The sequence below is a fragment of the Taudactylus pleione genome, unplaced genomic scaffold (genome assembly GCF_031769625.1).
Source record: "Taudactylus pleione unplaced genomic scaffold, aTauple2 ptg000018l, whole genome shotgun sequence".
Lineage (NCBI taxonomy): Eukaryota > Metazoa > Chordata > Amphibia > Anura > Myobatrachidae > Taudactylus > Taudactylus pleione.
This window is the reverse complement of record NW_028284420.1, coordinates 9,031,259-9,049,117: the sequence shown is the minus strand read 5'-3', so window position 1 is coordinate 9,049,117 and position 17,859 is coordinate 9,031,259. Positions and strand designations below refer to the sequence as shown.

The following is a 17,859-nucleotide window of genomic DNA, read 5'->3' as shown; positions in this document are numbered from 1 at the left end:
TACCATCTGCTCCCACTTGACTCAACACTGCCCCAAGTCCACACCCTGATGCGTCTGTCTGCACAATAAACTTTCTGTTGTAGTCAGGGGCAGCCAACACTGGGGCTCGAGTCAGCAAGTCTTTTAAGGTGTTGAAAGCTTGCTCACATTCAACAGTCCATTCAATATTCCGAGCATATCTCTTTTTGGTCAAGTCTGTCAGAGCCTTGGCCACGGTGCTGTAATGTGGTATAAATTTCCTGTAATAGCCAGCGACTCCAAGGAACGCCCGCACTTGTTTTTGGTTGACAGGTTGGGGCCAATTGGAAATAGCCTCCACCTTTGCCGGATCAGGTCTGATAGCACCTCCTCCGACCCGATGTCCTAGGTACTGAACCTCAGCCATCCCCATTTGACACTTATCTGGGCGTATGGTGAGTCCAGCCTGTCTAATCCTCTTCAGCACTTCTGTCACCTGAATTAAATGCTCCTCCCAGGTATGGCTGAAGATGGCAATGTCATCTAAGTAGGCTTGGGAAAAGTCTTGACACCCCTCCAAGAGGTCATTAACCATTCGCTGGAATGTGGCAGGGGCGTTCTTCATCCCGAAAGGCATTGTAGTCCACTCAAAGAGTCCTTCCGGTGTGATGAAGGCAGAACGCTCCTGGGCCTCTTTGGTAAGTGGGATTTGCCAGTAGCCTTTGCTCAAATCCAATGTTGAGACAAACTCAGCCCCTCCAATCCGATCCAGTAGCTCATCAACACGGGGCATAGGGTAAGCATCAGTGGTGGTGACTTCGTTCAATTTGCGATAGTCCACACAAAACCGTGTGGTCCCATCTTTCTTGGGAACCAACACAACCCCAGCAGCCCATGGGCTTTTAGATGGCACTATGACCCCCAAAGCTAGCATCTCCTCGATCTCAGCCTTTACCTGCCTCATAACACCTGGAGTCATCCGGTAAGCGACTTGTCGGATGGGCCTAGCACTCCCAGTGTCCACATGGTGGGCGGTCAGATGAGTTCGACCAGGTAGACAAGAAAACTGGGCCTGTTCAGCCTCTAAGATCCTCCACATCTCTTGCTGCTGGGCTGCATTCAACTGTTGTCCCACCTGGACTGATTCCACTCCTTTCTTCTCTTTAGCAGCTCCCAAAAGGTCAAGCAATGGATCAGTTTCTGGTGCCTCCATTGGAGGACAACATACCGCCATTGTTACTACTTGACGATCACGATAGGCCTTAATTCGATTTATATGGAAGGTGCGTAGGTACTTCCCTCCCTTATCCAGGGCAATCACGTAATTGACCGGCCCGGTGCGCCTTACCACGGTATACGGTCCTTCCCACATAGCCTGCAGTTTGTTTCTTCGCACTGGGATAAGCACCATTACTTTTTGCCCTGGATGCAACTCTCGGTCTTGAGCATGGGCGTCATACCATTCCTTTTGTCTCTCTTGTGATTCCCTGAGATGCTCTTGGGTTAACTGTAGCAATCTTCTCATGCGGTTCCGCATATTCTCTACATATTGTAAAATGGGCTGCTGGTGTTCTTGGAAAGTTCCCTCCCAGCTCTCTTTGACCAGGTCTAGAGGCCCCCGCACTTTCCGGCCGTACAAAAGTTCAAATGGGGAATATCCAGTAGACGCCTGTGGGACTTCCCGATAAGCGAAGAGAAGCTGTTGAAGGGCTCTCTCCCAGTCCCTCCCCTCGGACAGCACGTAAGCTTGTAGAAGTCTTTTTAGCGTTCCATTGAAACGTTCACAGAGTCCGTTGGTCTGTGGATGGTAAGAGGTGGTCCGAAGAGGTCGAACCCCCCACTTTTCCCACAGGGTTTGCATTAGTTCACCTTGGAATTGGGGCCCTTGATCTGTGATGACTTCCTGTGGGTATCCAAGCCGACTGAATATGTCTGTTAATGCTTGCGCAACGTGTTCTGTGTCAATAGATGATAGGGCCACAGCCTCAGGATAGCGTGTAGCAAAGTCCACCAGTGTTAGGATGTACTTCTTTCCCGTATGACTGGGAATAGCTAATGGTCCAATTAGGTCTATGGCAACACGGGCAAAGGGCTCCCCTATAATAGGTAATGGGTGCAGAGGAGCTTTTCGCTGGGGCTTCCCGAGCCTTTGGCAGGTATTGCAGGTGTCTCGATACTGCTTAACGTCTCTAGAGATTCGTGGCCAGAAGAAATTCCGCAACAATCGTGCCAGTGTTTTACGGGTGCCAAAATGCCCGGCCGCTGGAATGTCATGAGCAAGGGCTAGTAATTGTGCTCTGTACGGTGTAGGTACCACCAACTGTTTAGTAGGCATTACTGTTTCCTGTCCAGACTGAAGAACGACCACTCGGTACAGCAATTCCTCTTCCCAAACTATCTTGCTCCCATCAGCTGTTTCCAACCCCAGGTCGGCTGTGCTCCTTAATTTACTTAGGGAAGGGTCTGTCCGTTGGGCCTGTCGAAACTCGCTCCGGTCCACCTCCCCCAAGTCTAACTCTGAAGTACTGGACAAGAAACTGGAATCACTCACCATTGTGGTCGGGGTAGGTTGGTTCTGTTCTGAATCTGTCACCTGGGTCACTGCTCTTTGGGTTTGGCTCCGGGTCACCACTTGAACGAAGCGTGTCACCAGTCCCTGTCCCAGATCATTCCCGAGGATGACCTTGGCTGGTAGCCCCTTGAGTACTCCGACCTCCACGATTCCTTGATCAGCTCCCCAGTCGAGATGTATCTTGGCGACGGGGATATCGGTCTGTTGTCCCCCGGCGGTGGCAATTCGTACATACTGTCCAGGAATCACCCGGGAGGTGGGAATCAGGTCTGGCTCAATCAATGTGAGTGAGGCCCCAGAATCTCGTAGGCCCTGTACCCGCTGGTCCTCTACCAACACAGGCTGTAAGTGCCCCTGCATATTCTGAGGAGTTGCCTGCTCCTCCCCCAGAACCAGGTCTACAATATACACCCCATCCATCATCTCGGTCGCATCTGAATGGATGACCTCCTCGCAATAATCCTCCATGGGGTAACATACCACAGAGACTGGGGCCGGTCTAGCCCCAGGGAATGGCCCTCGCGTGCGTGGACAGTCCCTCAACAAGTGTCCTGGTTGATTGCAGCGGTAGCACTTCCGAGGTTCTGGGTTAGCCACTTTGAATCTGGGTGGTTGATAAGAAATGTTTTTGATAGGGCCTCCTTTACTACTATCATTTATGCGTGGTTCTCTGTCAGGGAGCTTCTCCGCTCGTGGGGTTCTTGTACCACCTGTTGCACTGAAGACTCTCCATTGGGGACGGTTAGCTATATATTCATCAGCCCATTCTGCAGCTTGTTCAGGCGTGCTGGGCTTCCGGTCTGCGACCCACTCCCGTATCTCTGGTGCCATCTTAATCATTAGTTGTTCTGCCACAATTAGGTTGATGATCTGCTCCACGGTAGAGGCCTGTCTACCCTCGAGCCATTTTCCACAAGCTTGCCGTAGCTGACTGGCAAACTCTTGGTAGGAAGCAGTCCCACTTTTGCTCAGTGTCCTGAATTTGAGACGATAAGATTCTGCAGTGATCTGAAACTTAGCCAGCAATGCCTTCTTTATGCAGGTGTAGATTCCACATTCCTGGGAAGTTAGAGCCCTGTAGGCTTCCAAAGCCCTACCGGTGAGACTTGGCCCCAAGTACTTGGGCCATTCAGCTGGCTCTATCCCGTGCACTCCCATGAGATTCTCAAAGATCTGCAGGTGAGTGTCAATGTCAGTTTCATTCTCTCGAAATGTGGGAACATCCTTAAATCCCAAGCGCCGCTTCTCTTGTTCAGCCCCTCTGGGCGACAGCACAGTTCCGCTGCTAGTAGGGATTTGTACCCCTAATATTGCTTGGATCACTCCAGCTCTCTCTTGTGTAGTTGCACTTTCACCTAGCGCCCCCAGCCAGCTCTGTAGTAGGGCGGGAGTAGCGGTGGTTGACTCGGGTAACCGACTGGAAGTGCTTCCACTGCCTGTCGGTCCTTCTTCATCATCACTCAGGTGGTCGGGATCCTCTGGGTGTGCACGATCCCACTCCAACAACCGTAGTACCAGAATCTCCCGGGTGTCAGTCCCATTATAAGCAATTCCCTTCATCCTGCAAAATCCTTGCAGGTGCGGTTTCCGGGCTGTCCGGTAAAACTTCTCCTGCTCTCTCATGACGTTTTCAATTTGGCCGCCGGTTGCAACTGCTGACTGACTCTCCATGCTGATATTCTCTGGTATTAGCGTGGCTTCTACTCACTCCCCTGGAATTACTGCAGGAACTGTGTGACGTCCCACCGCTGCCGCCAAATGTGAGGATACCGGGTGTCCTGGGTATCCTGGGGTTCAGGGATCACACAGTGGAGCAGGTTATAATGAAGGAATGATGAACTTTATTCATGGAGACACAGAAATTCAGCAAACAGTAAGCAGGGTTATATCATTACAGTCCACTCAGAGTTCAGCAAAGTCTTTTCCAGCTGCTGTATATCTCTTCCCTACCTGGCCAGCTGTAACAGGGAACACAGAGCTGCTATATATCTCTTCCCTACCTGGCCAGCTGTAACGGGGCACACAGAGCTGTTATATATCTTAAGACACTGAGAGGGGACAACACCCCAACCTTCAGAGTCACACTCTACACACACACTATCCCACAATTCCTCTTGCTGCACCACCCTACTTCCCTCTCTCTCCCTCATTGGTGGGCTCAGGTGTCAGTCTTTGCAGAGAGGAAGGAGGAGGGTTTTGTAACAGGAACACACCTTTGCTGTCTGCTGCTGGCAAACTTCCTGTATGAGACATGCAGACTGAGGGTTTCAATTTAAGAACACAGAACTGGGTCATAACTCTTTTCAACATGCAGGCAAGTCCTAGAAGTCCTTTTCCCTTGTCTCCTCACATTGATTATTTGAGAACTTATTGGAAACCAGTAACAGCAGGGGTGAGTATAACGTGGAAGTACAGGGATCACAGACACTTAAACTCCTGTGGGTATGAGGGAGAGGGGCTTTGTTGTATTAAGTAAAATAAAACTTTTCAGTGGAGTTTTTCTTTAAAACAACCAGAACAAATGACAGTGCTGTAAATTGACTATTATTAATTTAAAAAAATCCTAAAAAATTAAATAATTATTGAATAAAATAAATATTTGGGAAGACCATTGATGGGACTTAATATAATTAATATAAAAATATTCCATTTATGTGTAAAAAATAAAAATCATAATATTGCAATACAATATTTTAGAAAAGTATATTCCCATAGTATAAGCAGTGTGATGGTGTTAACACTATGATATGTCCTATAGAAAATAAGCAGTTGCAGTACTGCGCTTGCATGCTAAAGCATGTACATAGATAGAAAGGAAAGTCCCAACCAAGTTGAAATAGATGAATACCAATGTGTGAGTAGACTTACCGGATACCAGTGCTATTTTTCAGCAGTAATAAGCAGGAACTCAGTTCTTGAAAAATTAATTAATTAAATTCCTGGCCCAAAATGTATTTTCCATAAGATCAGTTTTATTTTAAAGGCCCTTTTTTAAGTGCCTTCGTTTCTAAATACTATATATATATATATATATATATATGTGTATATATAATATATATAGGTATAAACTATATATAAAATTGTTTTTCTATAGCTCTACCCCTAGTAGCTCCACCCACAGCGCCTGAACCTTTTTTCCTAGAAAAATAGCCCTGCCAGACACCATACGTCAATAGTGTTCCAGTGACATATCCAATCCAAGACATTATATATTAAATGTAGGACACCTAAAATGGCACTGTAATGCACAGTACCGTATTGTAATTAGTGAAATTTGTCTGGTGTCAGACTTATGTTAATTTTCTTTAGATCACTGATCTATTTCCTAGGCTCCAAATGAATCTGGTGCACCGAGCACAATGTTTAATTGTACACCGTGCCTTTGAATAGTTGTTCTAATATTACCATTAGACCAAGGTGATTAAAGATCTTCAGTAATGTGGGGACACGCATGAAATGTGCTTTTGTCAATTACTGACCCGTTTCTTTGTGTTAAACTCAATTTCATCAGAGGATTAGTGCTATTTTTATTGTCAAGGCCCACTTTCATTTTTATCATCTGTGATATTGCTCCCCGAACTGTTTCATTTCAAGTAACTTATTATACACTTTCAAGCTAGTATTGGGTAATAGTTATGATTAAGGGGCAGAGTCGGTACAAAGTAACTAATTTGAGTTTCTGTAGGGCTAAGTTTAGGATCCGTGTGGCTTCAAGTGGGAACCCACTGTTTTTCCGTCCACAGCCGCAACAGTCATCATTAGTATCAGCACTTGCACCAGGCCCAATGCTATGTGCAAGAGATCCATCAGAAACGGGCTTCCCTGCTACGCATGCACAACTCAGAATAGTAAATAGCACAGACCTCTAGCTCCATGCCCATGACACACACAAAACAAAACAGTTCCCTGTGATCCTATTGTCGCCAATCACTTGTCACCCCAAAACACTAATTTCATGGAAAGACAGGTCTGGCCAAGATCTGACCGATTGGAAGGAGATACGCAAAAATGCATAAATTGGTATCTGTGCATGAGCTGTATGCTAAAATTCACCATTTGTATCATGCAAAGAGATTATTAATATTCATTGGAGTGACTCAATAGAACAATTATAGCATTATAGCACATTTATTGCTGTCACCAAGTGGAAACCGCTGTCATTTATATTGTATCCTTGCTTTAAGTTTTTGTTTGAAAATATTCTTTAAACTTTATATTAATTTTCTATTAATCAAAATGTTTGTGCATCATTGTCATTTTTCCGTGTACAGTGCTATGGACATTTAGTGGTGCCATTTAAATAAAAGAATAAGAAAAATAATTTTGTCATTAATGTTTACACCTCTCCACAAGATGACAGTACAGCACTAAAACTACTTTTATGTATAGCTGTCAAACTGAGCTGCAGATCTGAGTAGCTGTAATTATAATATATTTAGAATAATGTTGCAGACAAATTAAGTTGTTTAAATGCATTTAATATATATTTTGAATAAAAAAAAAAATATTTAACATGTGAGTCGTTACTTCAAACCATAAGCAAAACATAAAAGCTTAGATGATATGATGCAGATAGCATACATGTACTGTAAAGCATACATAATCAGAGAGTAGTTGTGTATATAAGGCCTGATACTACAGAGTTGTACGCAGTCTCCTGTCAGTCTCAATTGACCAATGTTTTGGGGACTGCGAATGCGCTGGGGCCAGAGTGCACATGTGCTGCAATGCCGGTTGCAGTGCCCTAGACGCCGCAGCCTGATTGATATGCTGCGACCATTTGAGGGCGTTCATGGGCGGCGCAGGGACCATTCCCCAAATTGGAGGAGTGTCTCCGCCATTTTGTGGGAGTGCGGAGGCAAGGGTCTGCGTCTTCTAACGCAGATTTCCTGGACCCAGCAGAGGAGTTATGTCGCCCAGTCTGAGTAAGCTTAGACTTACCTAAATGGTTGAGATGGTGATCGGATGCTGCATCTTGGATATTCTTCCATATAGTTATTTAATTTCATAAACTGGAAATTCCACTGTATAATTATTTTTTGATTAATTAGTTTTATTTTTCACAGGAATCAGAAACAGAAAGTGAGACGGAGGAGGAGAGTGAGATTGAGACAGACTTTTCCATAGATGAGGATACCCTGGATAAGGATGTCAATGACACGCGAGCAAAACTCATTGAGAAGTTTACTACGTTTATCTCTGGAATGAAGCTCTTGTTTGAGGCTCTCTTTACTACTGCTGGGAAGGTTGTGGCCACTATTCTTCTGGGCTTTTCAGGTACTTATGTATGTCATATGGACTTCTTCCCTATGTTTGTGCATCTGTTCAGTAAGGGTCTAATGCAGAGTTGTTGGCAAAATGGGCATAGCAATATTGTATTTCTGTACATATGTAGAGTCTTCTTGAGATGCAACTACGTCCAACTGGTTTACTATAAGTCATCATCATTATCAGCAAGCAGTTGCAATATATTGTGGCATCACAAATATATTTATAGTTGTTAGAGTTATTATGGATAATACAGAGCTGATGTTACTTGGTTGTGTCAGGATTGGGATTTGTCTTGGACACAGGCTAGGGCCACTGGGCAGGTCTGGTTAGAACTGGAGTGTGTGTGTGAATAATAGGTGAATGAGTGACACTTCTCCACAGTCAGTCTCTATCTTCTGGAATTGACTGAGCAGGAAGGGGACTAAGATAATACTGATTGAGGTAGCAATACTACTAATGCATAGTACACAAGTAGCATAGTAGCAGGAGAGGTGCCAGCGACACAAAAGGGAAGGATCCAGTTTATTTATTACAAACTAGATGCATGTGCAATCTGCAATGAGAGTAGACTGCTGGGACAGGTACGGTACACAGGTGACTGCAGACAATAGCAGGCTGAAGTATGAGAGTAGTATAGGCACACAGGATTGTAGGCAGTCTGTATAGAATACTGCACGATAGTGAACAGTATGGAGCTATACGCAGGTAGTAGCTTATATGATAATGCAGGTGGTAGCTTATAGCACACAATGATAATGCAGGTGGTAGCTTATAGCACACAATGATAATGCAGGCTAGAATAGAGCACACTGGTATAAATGGAGTGGTGTTGCTTACAGGAATAATAGCGTGGGTGACTAGTAGAGATGTGCGCTGGACCATTTTTGCTGGATTTAGATCTGGTTCTGATTCGTCGTCCATTTTTTTTTTAACTATTTTTTTCTGACAAATATGGAGTCACACTGGGAACGCAGTGGGCGTGGCCTGCATAGTCAGTGCATCACCACTGAGTTGGAATTAGACTAATTAGACTAAGGGCACTGGGCACAGCTTTTGGATGGACACAGTACAGCCATTGGATGGACAGAGTACACAGAGCCGTAACTAGACTTTTTGGTGCCCTGTGCCAGAAGGAGCATTGGCGCCCCCCTCATTTTTCAAAGGGACATAATCAGGGCCGGCTCCAGGGTTATGAGCAACCTGTGCCGGATTCTGAGAGAGCGTACGCTAAGATCGCGCGCAGCGAAGGGGCGTGGCCTAATTCCCATATGCCACGCCCCCTGTGTGACGTTATTTGGAGGTGTGCCCGCATGGCATGCCTTCAAATAATGTCAGGTTGGGGGTAAAGCCCAGCACTCTGTCACTGGCTGGGCTTCCCCCAGCCCTCTCCTGTCAGCTGCGGCGGTGGGGGTACCCAGCCTCCCAATTTCACCACCCGCGGGGAGGGGTGTCGCCCTCTACGGGTGGTGCCCTTGTGCGACCGCACTGGTCGAACACCGCTAGAGCCGGCCCTGGACATAATGCACCCAAAAAAGGGCCATGGCTTCATGGGAAAGGGCCAGGGAAGAGATAGGAGAGGCCAGGAGATGAAATAAGAGGAAGCTACAAGCAAAAATGATAATAAACAGAAATTTGATAGACCCAATCAGCACCCCCTGACCTGGGGTGCCCTATGCGATGGCACCGGCCGCACTACCCTAGCTACGGCCCTGACAATACAGCCACCTAGATGGACACAGTGACAGCACAGCCCTTAGAGATGGACACAGTGACAGCACAGCCCCTTACAGATGAAGCACCACAGCCTCTTAGAGATGGACACAGTGACAGCACCACATCCCCTTAGAGATGGACACAGCCCCAGCAGCACAGCCCCTTAGAGATGGACACAGCCCCTTAGAGATGGACACTTGGACACCACAGAGCAGAGTGCAGCATGCAGAAGCGTGACTGGACTGGAGTGAAATGGCGCCAAGTCCCGGCTGTGGCTCCTTATATGGAATTCAAAACTCACAAGAATCCAACGCCGGTAGGATGATGTTCGGCCTCGATCTGACATCCGTGCCGGGCAGGAAAATTCGAGCCAGGACTCGGATGCAGCTCTGATTGACAAGTTTGGAGCTGTCCGGATTCAAAGTAATCCGGACAGTTAATTTCTAGTGACTAGTGATAGACGGTCGAATTGCTGACCGCCGGCTTCCCGATTCCCGGTGTGAGGACTAATGATAGGCGTCGAAATCCCGTGATAGAGCACACTGCTTATAACGGAGTAATACTGTGCACAGGATCCAGGGGCAAACGCAGTATTTCCAAATATAAGTATTGCGGATGTATTTGCACAACTGCAATACCTGACCTATTGTCGCTATCTTAGGATGGCAGCATCAGATCAATCTAATTAAAATCATGATTTATTCTTTGAATATATTTTTTAACTAAAAACGTTTTTAAATATTCTTTTTTTTTCAAATTCAAACTGCCTTTGTGTATTTTCAGATACCAGGTGAGCGTTATTGCAGGGTTAGGAGTGGGTTCTGTGGAACTGTAAAATACTTTGTCTACCCATGATGTTCAGATGGGCTGAGAGGAGAATAGAAGTATATATACACAAAGTAGTAATAAGAAAGGGACAGAAATACATAAACAGAATGGGAAGGGAACATAGTAGGGTGGTGTAGAATGACCCAGCAGCAGTTACAGGCGGCTTTGCATAGACATAATAGTGTAACTGGCAACTCAGGCTCCCCCCCTGGTCCAGAAGCAGAAGCCTCCCGGCAAACAGCAATTAGGCAGGTAGCAGCAACCTCTCAAGCAGCTCCTACATGCAAATCACCATTTTGCGACCCCTCCTTCTACCGCTGTTGCTATATAAGAAAGAATCAGCGGCTCTGATGTGGGGGGTGGGGGGGTTCAAGAGGCCTGCTGTGCTGCTTCCAGCAGGTGGCACCCCTAGGCAAGTGCCTCACATGCTCCAAAAGGGAAATCCGCCACTGGTGAAAGCATTACTTATATGAAATCCAAGTTTGCTGAAATATATTCCATGGAGCTAATAATTCACGTGAACACCAAACTTGCTTGTGAGTTAGGGGTCTATTTACTAAGCAGCGTTAGGAGACAGAGTTAAAAGTGATAAGAAAGTGATAAAGTGCCAGCCAATCAGCTCCCAACTGTCATCTCACAGGCTGTGTTTGAAAAATGACAGTTGGGAGCTGATTGGCTGGCACCTTATCACTTTTCACTCTATCTCATCACTGCTTAGTACATAGACCCCTTAGTGATAAACATATTTTACACTCTGAGGGGTAGATTTACTAAAGCTTCTAAAAATGAAAAGTGGTGGTGTTACCCATAGCAACCAATCAGATTCTGTCTGATTATACAGGATGCAATAGAAAAATGATAGCTAGAATCTGATTGGTATGAATCTACCCCTGGGCCCTATTCAGTGTTGGATCCACATCCGCGCCTGAAAAAAAAGTTGCATTTTTATGACCTGTTCAAAGTCAGTTACAAGTGCAACTCTGTAGTTATGGTTTTACATATATTGGCATGTTTTCAATGAGTGGGATGAATGATCACTTTTTGGCTTACACCAGGGTTATAGTACCTGCAAGGCAGACTACTAGTTCGGGCAACTCATTTCGCGACTTCTTGTTGGCCATTTTAGTCACAAATTGCTACTACATGCCCACACCATGCCCTTTTCTGTACTTTGTCTGCTTCTGTACACACACTCCCTGCGACTGCACACCCATTCCAACTTGCTCCCAGCCACCTAGACTTACACAGGTGCATGTCTGTCATATGACTAAATAAAAGATGCACATTGCTAAAAGACAAATGCAACGTCACACTTCTCTCACTTCCGGCGGCAGCGATAATCACTTTAGAGGGGTATAAGGTAAGCTCACTTGTTTGTATTTATTTGTAGTGCTAAAAATCCTGAGGACGGGACACTGAGTAGTCCCGGAACGTTGATTGATGCAAATATTATAAAACATTGAAGTTAAGACCTGGAGTGACCCGTGTGGTTTGTGCAATAATCAGCACTTCCTAGCGATATATATATATATGTGATTTGTGAATTTAATAACTCACAAATCACATAGTTGCAGTCGACGTTTCGGTCCGCATCAGACCTTTGTCAAGACAGAATAATCACCACAGAACTACCACTTGGTGCCCATTTCATTCTCTCTAACATTCTGGACCGAAGTGTCTTTATTGTTTTGTGTTAATCGGAATAGAGACTTATTTTATTTATACAATTATGTGTGCTGGAGTGAGAAATTAAATTGGTTATATACACTAGAACGTAAGGGTATACAACAGCGCACAGTTCTTTTAAATTTCACTCTGACCAAGGCCGCCTTTGTCAATAAAATGGAAACCATTGTTACAAAATACCTCGGTGCTGCAATTGGTTTCAGTAAATTCACTGACTACAATTTCATGTATTGTACTTTAGGCTACAAAATTACTGTTTTCGCAGTTTTTAAACAAAGGGTGCATTACCTTGCTAGGGCCCATTATATACCCAATACTGAGTGATTAATGTAATCCATAATTATATTATGGGAAATCATAAACAGGTGTACAGTGTGCCTAATATATCCCAATGTGCGAGTCACTGCTGTTTTTTTTTCTTTGCAGGTATAATTTTACCATCTGTGACGTCTGCCCTTTACTTTTCCATCTTCCTGTTTTTATGTTCCTGGTGGGCATGTAACCGCAGTGTTAGCCTAGTCGTTTTCAGCAGTCTCTGTGTCATGGCTGCCATCTTTAGTGCGGGTCACTTAACAGCTGTTTATCTGTATCAACTCCCTTATTTTCAAGAAATCATCCCACCTCAAGATTTGTATGCTAGGTAAGTCACAACTGTTAGCCATTTACAGAATTTTGTTTTAGATGTGTTCAGCAAAGGTTATGGCAACTATTCCATTCATTGTTCAAAACTGGGTACACGTAGACACAGGAAATAATGTAGGAGGGGCTAGAACAACGAGTAGCCAATCACAGGGTTGAAATGTAAAAGGCACAAGTTCACAAATAGGAAGCTGTGAAGTGGATAGGTTAACGTGTAGCCAATTGAATAATCTACATGTTAAACCCAGTACAGTAATCATTTGAGGTTCCTATTATACTTATGCAGGGAGATTGTGATGTCCAGTATTTGCACATCCAGCTTTATTGTGTTTATGACTGATAGTTACTAAAAGGGCATTTGTTGTCTATTCTGCACTGCTAGGCTTTTTGGGATGACAGCAATTGTTAGGACCAATCAGACAGAATCATGGATTATCGATCTTCACCAGGATCTGCACTGGCCAGTCTTTGTGAACCCATTTATGCTGCTAATTCTATACTATACATTGGTCATGCTGTTGCAACAATGGGCCAAACTTCCAATGGTATGTTCTCAATGTCTACATTGTTTCATTGTTATTTTAATTGCTGTTCTCTACATTTTACATACACTTCAATTGTATTTTTTAAGGAGCAACCTGGAAATGAGGACAAAATCTGCCCCAAAGATGATCACCAGTTGGATGGAGTACGGTGGAATTCAAATCCTGACATGGAACAAGTGAGTGTTTCCAATGGATTCACCTATAACTTGAAATATTAATTTGTAGTAATTATAAAATAAATTCAATGTTTTTGGCAGAAGTAATTATATATTAAGAGCAGGTTTATGTATAAAAATTTCCAACACCATTAGATGGAGTTTTGACTTGTCTGTTTTCGCTAACTTGTAGCCTGAATATCTCATGCATAATGGGTGGCAAGAACTGCCCCTACTGAAATGTGAAGTACAACAGGCACACACTGACTTCTCAGTGCCCATATATACTGAGGATGAGAAGGTGCAAGAGGAGTCAGGTGAGTATGACATTATAAGCTTTTCTGCCAATGACAGTGATTGTTAATTGTAATCCTTGTGATAGCACTCAATGAATTTAGTGTTGATGATGTTTTAGGTAGAGGGAATACAGAATATGTCCATCTGTCCTTATTATTTACAGTTTCAAATATAGGCAATACATACTGTAATACATAGATGCAATACATACTGCACCAAATAGCAAGAAGGAATATAGGCTTACTGCCTTACTACTGTGCAGTGCCTAGGCATGTCTCAGATTGGTTGTATGGTAGTATCAGCACTAGTAACACTCTGATTGATGCTAAAGTTATTAATTAAACTGTAGTTTATTAGCTACTAGCTGGAGTACCCGGCATTGACCGGAATTTTAAGAATGTTTGTTTACACATCATCCTCCAACCAACCTCTCTTTAGGCAGGCCTCACGAATAGTGTGACAAACTTCCCCATCAACAGTCCTAAGGTCTTCGAAGGAAGTAGGACCTGTAATGGTGTAAAGCAGACTTCGGAGATAGAAGCATTTAAAATTTGTAGGATGTACAGTGTAAACACGGCCAAGAGCTTCTGTTGCTCTGATACCAGGATGACCATCTACAGTTTTCTGCGCAGAAAAACTTTGGGAGAAACATTCCATGTGTAACATTTTGGCAGCTCACAGTACAACAGGGTCCTTGCAAAGTCATCATTTTGACACAGTTGGAAGAAAGAAGTAAATGTTGTGTAATTTGGTATAGTCAGAAAGCTGAGAATGCTGGCAAAGCCTGCTTAAGTTCTCTTCGATAATAAACATTAAGATCATGACAAAACATTACAACACAAAACGCTTGCTCCGAAGCCCTACCCATTTGCCGTGAGGCCCCACAATGAGCGTCCAGCAAAAAATGTGGTTTTAAATTAATTAAAAATTAACAGTAATTAATTTCGATTTAAAATATTTTTAGTTGCCTCCGCCGTGTTTTAATATGCTCGTATGTAAAATGTCACGATCTTCGCTTGTAAACTGTGGATTTGTATAGAAAGACAGAAGTACAGAAGGACACATTTCGCTTTGATATAGTAGAGAAGATAGAAAAGAAAAAATAGTAGATAAGCTAAATCCTTTTATAATTCCATACCTGACCTGTAGAGGGCAAATGCTTTTCAAAAATTGTGTTTTTTAATTAATTAAAAAGCAACAGTAATTCATTTCAATTTAGTAGAGCAGATAAAAAAAGAAAAAATAGTAGATAAGCTAAATCCTTTTGTAATTCCATCCCTGACCTGTAGAGGGCAAATGCTATGCAAAAATTGTGATTTTTCATTAATTGAAAATGAACAGTAATTAATTTCGATTTAAAAATTTTTTAGTTGCCTCTGCCGTGTTTTAATACGCTCGTATGTAAATTTCACTATAGTGGCTTGTAAACTGTGGATTTGTATAGAAAAAGAGAAGGACAAATTTTCACTTTTATATTGTAGATTTAAAAAAAATGGAGCACACCCACAACTAATGGGACCCATACATCAGCAATCACAAAAAAGATTCACAGATTCTGTATTTTTCCCCGAGTTAACAATTCTCCAATCCACCAATATGCACCTTGTATAGGTACATTGTCTATATATTTTGCATATCTTTATCATCCAAAGATCAGATCTGCGAATCTTGAAAGTGTCCATTTTTCCTAGTAAAATACTAGTAATGGTCTACAAATCAGCTGATTGTTACCATACACTAGCAATCTACAGCACCAATTAGTTGCTGAAATCCAACACATTGGACAACCTGATTCACCGATTCCGAACATTTTTTGGTGTGAATCGGCTATTGTTGAACCCCATACATTGCCCCAATTGATTGCTAATTTATGGGCTCCATAACTTTCTGCGAGCTTGCTGCTGGCTATGAACATGATCTTAAGGGGCCCATACATCTGCAACCGATTGCCGCAATTCCCCGTACTGCCGACATCGGGGCCAGGAGATTGGGATATTCGTGTTGAAAAATCTCGATTTCCCAATCCTGACCTGAAAATTATCAAAATCGGTGAGTCAGGGATTATAACATGTTGAATTTTTCTGGTTCACTGATGGATCACCGACTGTCGATGTCCACGGATCGTCGATTATGGTTACCGATCGGTCAGCGTATCAGGTTTACAGGGTCCTATAGTATGAATGAAAAAAATGTTCAAAGGCTGTACACAGGTATTAGTGATACATACACATGAGGGATATGTCTACTGGTGTAAGCACAGCGAAGAACAAAACATTTTAGGGGCAAGACTCTTTCTTCAGGTGTTAATGATAATTGGTATAAAGTAATAAGTAAATGTTGACATAATAATCTCACAGAATTCACCAATACCAAAGCTTCATAAAGTAATACATCTATAAAATACATACAGTATAGACAACATAACTCTATTTCAATGGATTAGTATTACCAATAATTGTAAAATCTGAGAATTTGGTGATACCATACCATAGTGTGGGGAGCATGGTGTTATGGCTGTCATTCCAAAATGAGTATTTGTTATAATTTTGATATATTCATATTTATTACAAGGATTTGTCCTAATTAACACAATAAGTATTTAGGAATTTGAATAGCATTATTTCACAGTGAATATGTGTTTTTTTTTTATTAATAAATCCCCAGTTTCTTACAGTTTTGAATGGAAATTGGAAAATATTAGTGAAATTGATGAATTGTAATGAAATACAATTTAGTTTTTTTCTATGTATTTACTACATGTATTACTTTGTGAAGCTTCTGGTATGACATATTCTGTGATGTCAATATTGCATAATTGACACTAATTGTGAATACCCATAGTAAGCGTTATTTTCTATTTCTTCATCCTCCACTTGGGTATACAGGGACACAATAGATATAGTCTGGAGAGGAGAGAGCCTGGGCACCAAACAGTTGCTCCATTATACCCCGCCCCCAGCCCGGGCTATTCAGTTTTTTGTTTGGTGCCAGGCAGGAGAGAGCAGCATTTTCGGGGGGCTGCTATTAAGTGGTTCCCCGGTAACATCTATGTCTTCCCCCCACTCTCCATGATCTAGTGAGTTCCCAGAAAGTTTAAGTTGGAGGGCGGCACGATGGTCCTAGTGGCTCCGGATTGGCTGCGGAGGGTTTGGTATGCTAATCTTCTAGGCCTCTCCATCTACACTGCTCTGCGTCTGCCTCTCAAGCCAGATCTGACCCAGGGACCGTGCTTCCACTCGGACCTGACGGGGTGGCTCTTGAGACATCCATCCTGAGAGCTGAGGGATTTTCTAGAAAAGTCATCCATACCATGCTGAATGCTCGGAAGCCCTCTTCAGCTAGAATTTATAACCATGTTTGGCGGATTTAGTTTGCATGGTGTTCGACCAGGGGTTTCGATCCCGGCTCTCTCGAGTGCTTTCCTTTCTGCAGGCAGGGTTAGATTTGGGCCTCAGGCTTGCTTCCTTGAAGGTGCAGGTCTCCGCCCTATCTGTCCTCTTTCAGCGGCAGATTGCCCTCTTACCAGACATACGGACCTTTTTTCATAGCGCCCTACAGCCACCGTTTGTTCCTCCGGTTGCCTCATGGGATTTGTCCTTGGTTCCTACGGCACTCCAGTCGGCCCCTTTTGAGCCTTTACACTCAATGTAGTGGATAACATGGAAGACTATTTTCTTACTTGCCATTGCTTCGGCCCGGTAGGTTTCAGACTTAAGTGCTTTGTCTTGTCGTTCCCCATTTCTAATTTTTCATTTGGATTGTGCAGTCCTTTGGACTCCCTAAGGTAGTTTTTCAGTTCCATATCAACCGGGAGATTGTGGTACCGTTTTCAGTGCTCCAGACTCTACTCCAGAGGAAGCCTTTCTGAATGTGGTGGGTTTAGGCTCTCCGACTCTATGTAGACAGGACCAGAGATGTCAGAAAATCGGATACCCTCTTTGTCCATTTTGACTTCCCAAGCGGGGTTGGCCGGCTTCAACAGACCTTGGCCAAATGGCTCACTTGACTATCCATCATGCCTAATAAACGGTGGGTCTTCCTGCTCCTCCAGTGGTGACTGCTCACTCCAACAGGGCTGTTGGAGCATCTTGGGCAGCTCGCCAGGGGGCTTCAGCGGAGCCTTGGGCTTGTTATCTTAACTGAATAGCCTGGGCTGGAGTGGGGGCATAGTGGAGAGAGAGGCCTGGGCTGTTGG

General features: G+C 43.7%; 1 protein-coding gene across 1 annotated transcript in view; it reads left to right on the top strand.

Moving 5' to 3' along the window:
* Window positions 1-17,859, top strand: part of LOC148540651 (piezo-type mechanosensitive ion channel component 2-like) — a 149,597-nt gene that overhangs the window by 27,299 nt on the left and 104,439 nt on the right. The window contains exons 4-8 of the mRNA XM_088442911.1: window positions 7,597-7,807; window positions 12,638-12,668; window positions 13,050-13,212; window positions 13,299-13,388; window positions 13,561-13,684. Of these exons, the coding sequence (XP_088299037.1) occupies window positions 7,597-7,807; window positions 12,638-12,668; window positions 13,050-13,212; window positions 13,299-13,388; window positions 13,561-13,684 (619 nt within the window). The remainder of the gene's footprint in view (window positions 1-7,596; window positions 7,808-12,637; window positions 12,669-13,049; window positions 13,213-13,298; window positions 13,389-13,560; window positions 13,685-17,859) is intronic.